This window comes from Bombina bombina, chromosome 5 (genome assembly GCF_027579735.1).
Source record: "Bombina bombina isolate aBomBom1 chromosome 5, aBomBom1.pri, whole genome shotgun sequence".
In the NCBI taxonomy this organism is placed as follows: Eukaryota; Metazoa; Chordata; class Amphibia; order Anura; family Bombinatoridae; genus Bombina; species Bombina bombina.
The window spans coordinates 444,328,666-444,341,923 of record NC_069503.1 but is presented as its reverse complement, the minus strand read 5'-3'; the positions used below and the strand labels follow the sequence as shown (position 1 = coordinate 444,341,923).

The 13,258-nt window shown below is 36.9% G+C and overlaps 1 protein-coding gene across 10 annotated transcripts in view; it reads left to right on the top strand.

Moving 5' to 3' along the window:
* The window catches only part of IKZF1 (IKAROS family zinc finger 1), a 193,864-nt gene that overhangs the window by 158,038 nt on the left and 22,568 nt on the right, over positions 1 to 13,258 (top strand). For all 10 annotated transcript variants that reach the window (XM_053714312.1, XM_053714316.1, XM_053714315.1 and 7 more), the window contains one exon: positions 11,216 to 11,383. In XM_053714312.1, the coding sequence (XP_053570287.1) occupies positions 11,216 to 11,383 (168 nt within the window). The remainder of the gene's footprint in view (positions 1 to 11,215; positions 11,384 to 13,258) is intronic.

Here is a 13,258-nt window from a genome sequence, read left to right as displayed (position 1 = left end):
ATAATATTTGTTTATCCAGGCTTTTTTGCATATTGTGACCAAACGTGTTTATGCCACTGCTGCTGTGGAGCAGGTTTTTAAATTTGTTCACGTAATCAAACAAAATGTGTATCCACATATATAAAATCCTGAAATGTGGCCTGACCATTTGATATTCTGATTGTTAACTGCATGTGATCTGCATGTGATACAACAGGGTTGCTGTTTAGCCAATATCTATTATGATTTGAAAAAAGACTTCTGCACGTTTTTTTCTATTTTTTTGTGATGAAACAGTTTAACTCTTGACCCAGTTGTATGAAACTTGATGATTCACCTTCCACATGTTAGTAGAAAACAACTGTCTGGTGTGTTTGTCCTTAGCCAGAGCTACACTTCAAAATATTTATGTTTTTCATTCATGGAAGAAGTTGAATAGTCCATATTCTAAGAGAAATAAAGAGTAATTGAAGGGTCAAAAATTCAAATTGAAAGCCCTATAAAGGGCCAGATTATGAGTGAGACGCTAACAGGGGTTTATTGCTGGTGTTTGCGCTCATTGGGGTTTTTGCTCATATTACAAGTTAAAAGTAAATGTGAGCAATTGAGCAATTCAAGTTAATATGGGTCTGGTTAGCGCAAACTCAGTTCTCTGGTTAACTGTTTTGCGAAACAAAAAAGTGTCACAAAATTAAAAAAAAAAAACATTACAAAGTACAGCACACTTCTAATAACACTATATAATAAAAATTATCAAAAGAAATTTGCACAAAAAAGTTATAAGGGCTCAAAGATATAAGGTTTCAGGCAGGCAAGGGGCTTTAACAAAGGGATACATACATATACATGTCTAAATATGTATTATTTTATATATATATATATATATATATATATATATATATATATATATATATATATATATATATATATATATATATATATATATAGGGCTTGACATTTCCAGTTGTCCCTGACGACTTAGAAATTGCAGCGGACGACTTAGAAATTTGACTTTTTCCTGTCTTTAACATTGAGTAAACTACTAACTTTTTCCCTCTGGGCTAGTAGCTTTTAACCCCTGACTAGTAAACCATAGTGACATTTTCCACCCCTGTGTATATACAGTATATATATATATATATATATATATATATATATATATATATATATATATATATATATATATATATATATGTATATATATATATATATATATGTGTGTGTGTGTGTTCATATGTATTTATGTATTTATATATGTATTTATATGCACATAAATACATATATACACATATATAGACATATACATAGTGCATTGGAGCCGTTTGCAGTCAAGTGGATGAAAACATGAAAAATCATATTTATGCAATATTAATATTTAATAAAGTGTTATACTGTGTATTTACTGTAAATATTTCACATTCCAATGTTCTGCACATAGCAGTATATGTTCTATGTATTTTTTAAATAGATATTCCTATATATATATATATATATATAAATATGCGTGAAATATTCATATTTTCATATCGGGTTAGCACACTTGAGAATATGCAATCGTTTTTTCCCCCTTCTTTGTTGACTTCATTGACTTCTATGCAGGAATCCTTTTTCAGGCGATATTGTAAGTTTGGCTTTGTTACGTGCGTCAGGTTAGCACGCAAGATTGTTAAACTAGCGCAACCCAACACGTGCAAAAAGCTTACTTCTAGCTGAGTTAAAACTCGAGCGGGAGCGTTAAAGAGTGCTCCACTTGTAATCTGGCCTAAAATGTTTAATCAAATTCCCTATAAATGGCTAAATTACAAGTGGAGCACAATAGATAGCGCAGGTTGCATCTTCTTTTGCGCAACCCCACGCAATGAAACATTGTGGGTTAGATTAAGAGTGGCACACTAACTGTTGTGCGCAAGCAAAAAGGGGTTTATTGTGGCTGGAAGAAGCACGCATATTACAGGTTCAAAGTAAATGCGTTCAGTCAAGTGCAATTTGAATGCTCGTCAGGGTAGCGTGACTTCATAACTCTGGTTAACTGTTATGCACAAAACACATATAAAATACAATACAAAGTACTGTTATATTCATAACTCTATCTAATAAAATTATTTTAAAAATAATTGAAATTAAAAGTTATAAGGGCTCCAAAAAAAAAGGCTGTGGATGTTTAATTGTCTGTATGTAAAACATTGAGATGCATACATATACATGTCTAAATATTTACAGACATATATACACTTATAAACACATAAATACATATGTGTACATATATAGACATATATATAAGTGCATTGGAGCCTTTTGAAGTCAAGTAGCTGAAAACATGAAAAATCATATTAATGCAATATTAATTTTTAATAAAGGTTTTAACTATGTATTTAATATAAATATTTCACATTCCAATGTTCTTCACAAAAAGTAATATGTTCTAAGTATTTATAAATAGACATTCCTATGTGTATATATATATATATATATATATATATATATGTATATATCTATACTTATATATAATCATATCTATGTCTAGGTATAGATATATATTTTACCTACAAACAATCAGATATATGTATAAATATGTACTTATGTATAAATAGAACATATTATTCTATGTGAAGAACATTGGAATGTAAAAAATTAATATTTCATGTTGGGTTAACACACTTGAGAAAACGCAATTGGGTTTGCACGACTTGCTGAGTTGTCTCCATTTAAGTCTATATTCAAAGTTCAGCTTTTTTGCCACATCAGGTTAGCGCTTGTGTGAAAACGTTTTACTTTCAACTTGTAATACGCACGCTACCCGACATACACAAAATGCTTATTTCTAGCGGAGATAACGTACGAGGGGGAGCACAAAATACCACTCCATTAGTAATCTAGCCCTGTAAAGGAAATCTATTTTTTTTTAGTAGGCTTCTTAGATAATCACAACAGACCAGAGAGCTTTAGAGAATAGGGCCCTAAGTCGTTATTATAATATCACTTTGGACAATGAAGTGATATGGTGTTGTAAAAATAACCAGTGATATTTATATCTGTGAAATCTGTTCTGATTCCGATATCCTAATATGGGTATTGCATTTGTCCCTTGTCTTGCCTGCGCAGTGGATGTTTAATTGTCTGTATGTAAAATGTATGTCATTTGATTTCCATCTATCTAGTCCAAGCTTACTGTCATTATAATTGCCTTATTGTATCTAGACTGAGAGGCAGTGAAGTATGATTATTTAAATACAGCCAGTTTACTGAATTGTCGTGAACACGTAATATCTCAGTGTTTCTCTAGATAGGAGGCATATTGGATTTAGATTGCTATACTTTACTTTTTTGGAATCTTCATTTTGTGCATTACTCATATATATTTTCATTAAAGATATTCTTTCACTGAAACATTTTATCAGGTGTAATCTGTTAATTTTGTTATCTGAATATCTAGAAACTTAATCTGTAAATAACATATTTGATATTTATAGTTATACTTTCAAAGCAGTAAGATAGATGATAGATACTTCTATAATCAAATGCGCTTTGTTCCCATGATATTCTTGGTTGAAGAGATACTTAGGTAGGCACCTGGAGCACTACAAGGCAGGGAATAGTGCTGCCATCTAGTGCTCATGCAAATGGACAACATTCTTGCAAAACTGCTGCCATATAGTGCTCCAGAAATGAGATGGATCCTAAGCATAAGTCCCTGTTTTTTAATAAAAGATGCCAAGAGAATGAAGAAAAATTGGTAGAAGAAGTAAATTAGACAGTTGTTTAACATTGCATGCTTTATCTGTATCATGAAAGAAAAATGTTGTGTTTCATATCCCTTAAATCTCAGTATCATGTAGGAGATGATTTCTGGATGTTGGATTTTAATAAGCCACTAATGAAATTATATTGACTGGCCATTTTCATCTTAATATGAGGAGAGTCCACGGCTTCATTCCTTACTTGTGGGAAATACAGAACCTGGCCACCAGGAGGAGGCAAATACACCCCAGCCAAAGGCTTAAATACCTCCCCCACTCCCCTCATCCCCCAGTCATTCTTTGCCTTTCATCACCGGAGGATGGCAGAGAAGTGTCGGAAGATTTGGAGTAGTCTCTTATGGACGGTAGTACTCTTCAGTATGGGACTGGAGTTTTAAGTAGTCCTGTCAGCCTCTCAGTGAGAGCAATGATGAATGTTAGGGTCTGGAGATGCAGGGAGAGTCTTTCTGCAAAATCATCCAGACTCGTATTAACAGCTCCTAAGCGATCAGTTTTGACGAGTTTCACTGCCTGCTTCTATCACTCAAGTCCGTGTCAGGTGCGATGCTACAAGACTGTCAAAATTGAGAGGCTGTGTGTCTGTTCCACAGTGATGATTCCGGTAAGATCGTTTCATTTATAATCATATGATAACGCAAGAAGACAGGGTCCCAGTGTGACTCCTTTATCTGTATGGAATCAAAGGTTAATATCTCCGGAAGGGGGTTATTGAACACGGGGGATTTATACATAATTTGCTTTATTATGTTTTATGCTGCGACCTGTGTGAGATGAGGCTCAGGCAGATGTTGGAACATTCAGGTTTTACTTTCGTTTTGGGATATCTGCGCAGCCGGTTAGATTTGGAGTGCTTATACCAGGAGCAGGGGCAGTCCTGCATGACACACCATGATACGTTAGAGGGTACTCTCTCTTTACCTAAATTTAATACCTGTTTCTATTGTGAGGAGGGTACGGTATACCCGCCTGCTCAATTATGTTCCACATGCCTTAAAAAAGAACTTATATCTAAGAAAGAAAGAAACCCAAGATGTTTAGTACCACTGAGCCGTCCACCTCTGACGGGTCTCTGTCCCGTGAGGTCCGTTCCCTGCAGTCATCTCCTATTACACACGCAGCTTCCCATTGCACTACTAATCCTATTACACACGCAGCTTCCCATTGCACTACTAATCCTCCTTCGGGAGGGGCCCTTTTACCAATTTTCTGGGGGCTCTGCTCGTGGTGTCGAGATCCAGAGGAATTGCAGTATCGCCGTACTTGGACGACATCCTAGTCCAGCTCCGTCCTGCTGACTGGCAGAAGACCATTCAAGAGCTCTTCTATTTTTTTGATCTCATGGATGGAAGATAAACTTAGAAAAGAGTTCTCAGTACCAGGGTGGAAGCGAAAGCAAAAGGTCAAATATTGCTATCCTTCCGAGGGGTCATCTACCAATTTGTTGGATTTATCTGATACTAGATTATCTGCTGATGAGGACGCCTCTGATACTTCAGAGGAAGCCTTTTTCTGGGTCTGAATCTGCTGCCTCTAAACCTCCGGCTGTGGAGGAACCAGATTTTAGATTTAGGATCGAGCACTTACGCTTTCTCTTAAAGGAAGTGTTGGCTACCTAGGAGGTTCTGGAACCTATATTACCTGAGGAACCTTCTATCCCTAAGCTTGATAAGGTTTATGAGGACAGGGTGGTGCCACAGACTTTCCCAGTTCCCATAAACATGGCAAATATTATTAAGAATAAATGGGAGAGACTTGGATCTTCTTTTTCCCCTTCTTCCTTTAAGAAATTGTTCCCAGTTCCAGACTCTTAATTAGAGTTGTGTGGGTCTGTCCCTAAGGTATTTGGAGCTATCTTCACGCTTGCTAAGCGCACTACTATCCCGCTTGAAGATAGTTCATCCTTTAAGAAGCCCATGGATAAGAAGCTAGAAACCCTGTTAAGGAAGATGTTTCCTGCAGCGGCGGTTGCTGCGATGACTGGAGACGCTACCTATTGGTGGGACTCTCTATCAGAGATTATTGAGGTGGAAACTCCACTCGATGAGATCCAGGAGGGTAGCCTTAAGGGTAGCTAATTCTTTTATCTGTGATGCAAACATGCAGATTATTCACCTGAATGCCAAGACATCTGGGTTTTCTTTTCTAGCCTGTAGGGCACTCAGGCTGAAGTCTTGGTCGGCGGACATGACTTCAAAATCTAGACTACTTTGCCTTCCATTTAAGAGGAAGATTCTTTTCGGTCCAGGCCTGGATTCAATCATATCCACGGTCACTGGAGGCAAAGGTGCTTTTTTACTACAGGATACGAAGAATAAACCTAAAGGACTGGGTCCTAATTTTTGTCCCTATCGTTCGGATAAATCCCAATGCCAGCAGCCCTCCGCGAAGCCTGAACAGTCCAAGGGAACTTGGAAACCATCTCAATCCTGGAATAAGTCCAAGCAGAATAAGAAGCCCGCCACAACAAAATCGGCATGAAGGTGTGGCCCCCGATCCGTCGCTGGATCATGTTGGGGGCAGACTATCTCTCTTTGTGGAGGCTTGGCTGGAGGACGTGCAAGACCCTTGGGTTCTGGAGGTCATCTCTCAGGGTTACAGGATAGGTTTAAAATCTCATCCACCCAGGGGCAGATTCCTCTTGACAAACCTGTGTTCAAGACCAGAAAAATGAGGGTGCGTGAGGGATCTCTCCTCCCTGGGAGTTATTGTGCCGGTACCTCTAGCAGAGAGAGGTCTGGGGTACTACTCAAACCTTTTTGTGGTCCCAAAGAAGGAGGGTACGTTTCGCCCCATTCTGGACCTAAAGTGCTTAAACAAGTTTCTATCGTTCAAGATGGAAGCAATAAGGTCTATTCTGCCCTTAGTTCAAGAGGGACAGTTCATGACTACGATAGACTTGAAGGATGCTTACCTTCATGTGCCAATTCACAAGGATCACTTAAAGTTCTTAAGATTCGCTTATCTGGATCAACACTTCCAGTTTGTTGCTCTTCCTTTTGGTCTGGCTGCTGCCCCAAGAGTCTTTACAAATGTTCTGGGGGCTCTGCTCGTGGTGTCGAGATCCAGAGGAATTGCAGTAGCACCATACTTGGATGACATCCTAGTCCAGCTCCGTCCTGCCGGCTGGCAGAAGACCATTCAAGAGCTCTTCTACTTCGATCTCATGGATGGAAGATAAACTTAGAAAAGGGTTCTCAGTACAAGGGTGGAATTCCAGGGTACGATAATAGATTCCATATCCATGAGATATTCCTTACAGACCAGAGACGCTGCAAAATTACTTCCAATTGTCTTGCCCTCCAGACCTCCTTAAGGCCCTCTGTAGCCCGGTGTATGGAGTAATTTGGGTTTTTTTGTTGATAATTTCGTTTTTTATTTTGTGTAAAATTTTTTTTTTTTTTTTTTTTGTAATTTAGATAATTGTATTTGATTAATTTAATTTATTTGATTTGATTGTAATGTTAGGTTTTATTGTAAGGCAGGTTAGGTTTTATTTTACAGGTAAGTATGTATTTAGTTTTAAATAGGATATTATTTAGGTAATAATTGTAAGGTTTATTTAGATTTATTTTAATTATATTTAAGTTAGGGGGTGTTAGGGTTAGACTTATGCTTAGGGTTACGTTAGGGTTAGGTTTAGGGGTTAATTTATTTATATAGTGATGTGGGAGGCCAGTGGTTTAGGGGTTAATATTTTAATTTAGTATATTTTGTTGTGGGGGGCTTGCGGTTTAGTGGTTAATAGGTTTATTATAGTGGCGGTGTGGGTGGACGGCAGATTAGGGGTTAATAATCTTTAAATAGTGTTTGCGATGCGGGAAGGCAGCGGTTTAGGGGTTAATAGGTTTATTATAGTGGCGACGCGGTCCGAGAGTGGCCCAATAGGGGTTAATAATTTTATTTTGTTGCGGTGATGTCCGGAGCGGCAGATTAGGGGTTAATACATTTATTATAGTGTTTGCGATGCGGGAGGGCCTCGGTTTAGGGGTTAATAGCTAGTTTATGGGTGTTAGTGTACTTTTTAACACTTTAGTTATGAGTTTTATGCTACAGATTTGTAACGTAAAACTCATAACTACTGACTTTAGATGTCGGTACGGATCTTGTCAGTATAGGGTGTACCGCTCACTTTTTGACCTCCCAGGCAAACTAGTAATACCGGCGCTATGGAAGTCCCACTGACGTTGCATGACGGCCAAAAAGGTGTGCGGTACACCTATACCAACAATAGCAGCGTTAGGGAAAAAGCAGCATTATGAAGCATAACAATGCTTTTTCACTCATAACGCAAAACTCGTAATCTAGCTGATTGTTAGCTATTAGTACTGTTTGGTCCTTTTTGCTCCAAGCTATATTACATTTCTGAACTGATTTCTTTGTTGGTTTTATGTTATTTTAGTATAGCTGATTGTCTGTATTAGTTTTTTTTTTTACCTCTGCAGTATTTTCTACTTTCCAAACTGTCAGGTGGAAGTTTTCTCCAGAGATGTGGAAGTTTTTCATGCATACTCAGTTTATCTACCAACGTTCAAAGCTGATAATATGAGAATGAGAATATCCTTTTATCATTATAAGCTCTTCCTCTGCCACCAGTAGTGTGTGGTTGTGCACACTGTTGCTACAAACAGTGACAAAAACAATATGTCCAGGCATAGCAAGTTTGTTCAAAATCTAGGAACTGCTCCGAAAAATTAGTAGCCAGAAATTTTTGGATGAGCATCTGATTATTTATACAAGCATCTCCATCTGTGTATAATTTCAGACAATTATCACTATTAAGCCATTTACCAATATCACTATTAACAAGCCATACAGATTGCCATCTTGATTTCACAGCCGGTCTTTGGATATTAAATACAGAACAATGTCACTAGGTTAAATATCACTTACTATGCTAACTTTAGTCATACCCCCAATAGTGATTGGTTAGAGGATAAATTCCGCTTGATTTTTCGCTATTTCTTTTATACAGGCTCATTCCAGTGCATGCAGGCAGCACTGCAGGGCATAGGAGTGTTATAAGTTAACAATGCATCTTACTCAAGCACAGATCTTTTTCTACTGTTCTTGAATTTAATTATTTCATGCTGTTTTGATATGTACTTACAGATCCCAGCTGCCATGTATTGCAAGCAAATCAATGCAGACTGCGAGGTTGAGTGCAAGGCAATAGCTTAAAGTTCACAAATCTAGACACCAGGACTATTTTTTAAGGTGCCGTGAGTGTCCTTAAGCATGGGTTAATTTAGTCCTGATATTAGTATTAGCACATTTTGGGCCAATCCCAATCCTTTAGAAAGAGTGTAAAGTCTGTATCTTCTGAATAGACTCAGGAGATTTTGGACATGTGGAAGTAGTGTCCAATATATCTTCCAATGATAGGATGGAAATAAAGTTTAACGGGATAGTAAAGTCCACATTGTACCCTTATTATAAATGCAATAGTTTACAAAAAGCTATTATTTCAAATGCTGTGTTTTGTCCTGAGATTATGTAATTTGTCATCCTTAAATCCAACATGTTGACTGGTTTTGACTAATGAATTTCAGCACTATGTTCTTAGGTGTTTTTGTAGAAAATAATAGTAGGGTGCAGTGTTAAAACTTGTGGGACATGAAACTAAAATTTGACATGCACATGAAAACATTTCAATTTGAAACAGAAATGTTTAAAATGGTATTAGTAATATAATTTACTGTGCAGAAGACGTGTACGAAGACGCAGTGTTTTAATGATGGTGCATGAGACATTTTTGCTAACACATGTATATTGAAAAAATACTTCTCAAAACTGAAATGTATTCATGTGCATTTCAATGCATTTCAATTTTGAGTTTAATGTCCCTTTAAAGGTACATTAAACACTTTGAGATAGTAATATAAAATGATAAATTGTATATAGAAAAAACCTCTACAATATACTTTCATTATTTATTTGGTCCCCTTTTCCTGTAATTCCATTCTGAAATTGTGAGCTGTTCAGTTCCTGTTAGAAATCAAAGTGCAGGACACTGTTTTATTCCACACAGCCATTGGCTGCACACTCTAGTGACCTATTTATAACTGTCCCTAATTGACCACAGCAGAGACATTAAAACTTTACACTTATTTTGTCAATATTTAAACAGATAATGAAACTTTAAATAATACATCTACATGTTGCTCTCAGACTAATGTTTTCTTTGAATGCATCATTCTATCTAGCATTTATTTAGTGTTTAATGTCCCTTTAATAGACTTAAGGTATAGCTCTCTCTTAATGCTACAGAAATGCCTATTGTATCAGGGAATGTTGATATATGTGAAAAATGTAGGAGTACTTTGATGATAGATTAATGCTACTTAATGATGTTATCATTGTTTAAGATTCAAAGCATAACACTAAGCCAGCCATGTTCAAAGTTTAGAATACGTGATTGTACGAGGGGGGGGGGGGGCAATGCATGATAAATTTTAACTTTTTTCGAATTTTTAAAATATATATATATATATTTTAAAAGGATAAAATAAATCTAAAATATTTAAATATATAAAGAAATATTTAAAGAAATCTAAAAATTTTTTTTTTTTAATACACATATTGTTATCCGGGAATGATAGTGACTCTTATTTTGGGCTGTTTGCCTTTTACCAAATATACAACAATGAGCTATGACTCCGCCGAGTTCTGGGACAGATTAATTTAAACCCCATGATTATATCCTGCAAGGATAATGGATAATGTCCCTCAGCACAGTGTTGTCTGTTCATTTTACTTCACTATCTTTTTCTCCTCCCTGATTTGGCCGCTTAGGGACAGGCAGGTAATGGAGAAAAAATTGAAAGGGAAAATACATGGGAAAATGTAAATGAAAAGAAGTTATTATAACTGTTATAATGAAGTGCCTTTCATTTAAATATAAGAATGTAACGCTGAAATGAACTTGTGATCCTGAAATGCATTTTTAATGAGTTCCTTTTTTATTTTTGCTGCTTCAGTAGCATATTTTAAAGACCCTTTGAAAAAAGTCACATTAAAAGGAAAAAAAAAAACACCAAATGCCACAACATACAAAATTGGATATCGGTTTATTCCAAAACTGCTGATCAGGAAGAGTGGCTCTTCAACACAAAAATGTTGCAGTCACTTTATTTAAATGAGCTTGAATTTGCATTGTGATGTGCCATTCTGATTTAGAAAAAAAATTAGATTTTCAGATCAAATTGACCCAGTCAGTGAAGCGTTAAGGAACTGGCAGGTCTAGTCTAAAAGCCTCATGTTATATCAAACCTGCAGCCCGACAGAAGTCATATAGAGAAAACTACTTTCTTGCTGAAGTCTTTTTTTTTCTTGTTGTTATGTTGGATTTTGTTGTTGTTGTTGTTCTTACATTTATGTGTCTATAACGATGGATGGATGAATTTTGGAAGCAGGGATATACTATAGATAAAGACATACACATACAAATAATATTATTATTTTTTTCTTGCTTTTTTCAGGGGAACGTCCTTTCCAATGTACTCAATGTGGAGCATCCTTTACCCAGAAAGGCAATCTCCTTCGCCACATCAAGTTACATTCTGGTGAAAAGCCGTTTAAGTGTAATTTGTGTAACTATGCATGCAGACGCAGAGACGCGCTCACTGGTCATCTCAGGACACATTCTGGTAGGTTCATCGAGTAAAGGATTCTGGGAAAGGATTCTGAGTCACAGTTTCAAAAGTTTATGATACTGATACTCTTAAGGGTATGTGCAAGTGTGTATACAGTTAATGAGCCTGCTTTTTTCACAGAACAAAGAGTCAGTTTTACAATATTTTGGTCTTTTATGCTTTTCAAATAAATGAATTGCTTATGCGAACATTGTACTCATTTTGTTTTCATTACTTCATCCATAAAACATTTTACGTTATTTTTTTCCCTGCTTATGTAGGCTTGTCTCTGTCAACATGTGGTTAAACACACAGTTATATACAAGACATTGTACAATAGTACAAAAAGTAAATGCTGTAACATAGCGCATAGAGCATTTTCTTTTTGCACTTTGATATCTCTTTAATAAAGATTAGACTGAAAGTATTTCATAGAAAGAGCAAAGCCAGAACAGTAAGTCATGATTCCAAATTGGAGGGTAGGGTGTTCAAGAGTAATTTGAATGAGCAATTATTTACAGAAAGTTGATTCCTGGAACAGGCAATCACCCAGCAGAGTTGGTAAGAACAAATAGGGGCCTATTTATCAAATGTCTTGCGGACCTGATCCGACAGTGCGGATCAGGTCCGCAAGACCTCGCTGAATGCGGAGAGCAATACGCTCTCCGTACTCAGCATTGCACCAGCAGCTCACAAGAGCTGCTGGTGCAACACCGCCCCCTGCAGACTCTCGACCAATGGGCCGCCAGCAGGGGGTGTCAATCAACCCGATCGTACACGATCGGGTTGAATTCCGGCGATTCCTGTCCGCCTGCTCAGAGCAGGCGGACAGGGTTATGAAGCAGCGGTCTTTGTGACCGCTGCTTCATAACTTGTCTGAAGACTCGCCAGAAACACGGGCCGTCAAGCTCCATTCGGAGCTTGATAGATAGGCCCCATAATGTAAGGTAATTCAAGATTATTATACATACAGTATAAATGTATATATGCCTAAGTCTATCCTAAAAGAGTTAATTAAAGGAACATGAAACACATTTTTTTCTGTCATGATTCAGATAGAGCCTACAATTTAAACAACTTTCCAGTTTACTTCTATTATCAAATTTGCTTTATTCTTTTCAGATCCTTTGTTGTAGGAGCAATGCACTATTGGGAGCTAGTTGAACACATTGGTGAGCCAATGAGAAGAGGCATATATGTTCAGCCACCAACCAGCAGCTATGCCCCAGTAGTGCATTGCTGCTTCTCAGCCTACGTAAATATGGTTGTCAACAAAGGATATCAAGAAAACAAAGCAAATTTGATAATAAAAGTAAATTGGAAAGATTGCACACCTTATTTGAATCATGTTTACTTTACTGTCCCTTTAAGCTTGTACTTCATATGGACAAACCCAATGGGTCTTTTGGCTCTTGCATGCAATCAGTTCATGATAGATGTATTTATAGCATTACAGGCAAAATGTATGGCTATTATGGCTGAAGTGTCTCATACTTAATAATGTATATCTGTGTTTACAATGGGAAATAAGTATCCCTTTTCTATTTCCTTTTCTGTTTTCATTAAATAGTGCTGTGCTGCTAGTAACTATGACTGTTAATAGCTCTTGGGTGGCTAAAATAAAACAAAGCTTTCAATAGAAAAAGGGAACTTAGCTTTTTTTCCCCCACCACAAATGAAAAATGCTGTAAGGAAGCAAGTGCATAGTGACATTGGAGAACCGATTACACATAATGAATATTAAAAGATGTATCTCACTCTCTCTCCAAGAGAAAGGGAACATACAGTAGCTGTTCCTTACGGAGAGAAACACAGGCTCACAACTAGAGTGATGACCGTAGGAGCATGTATTTTACTAGTACGTTTCAATTATCATGTGGGTTATGGTTT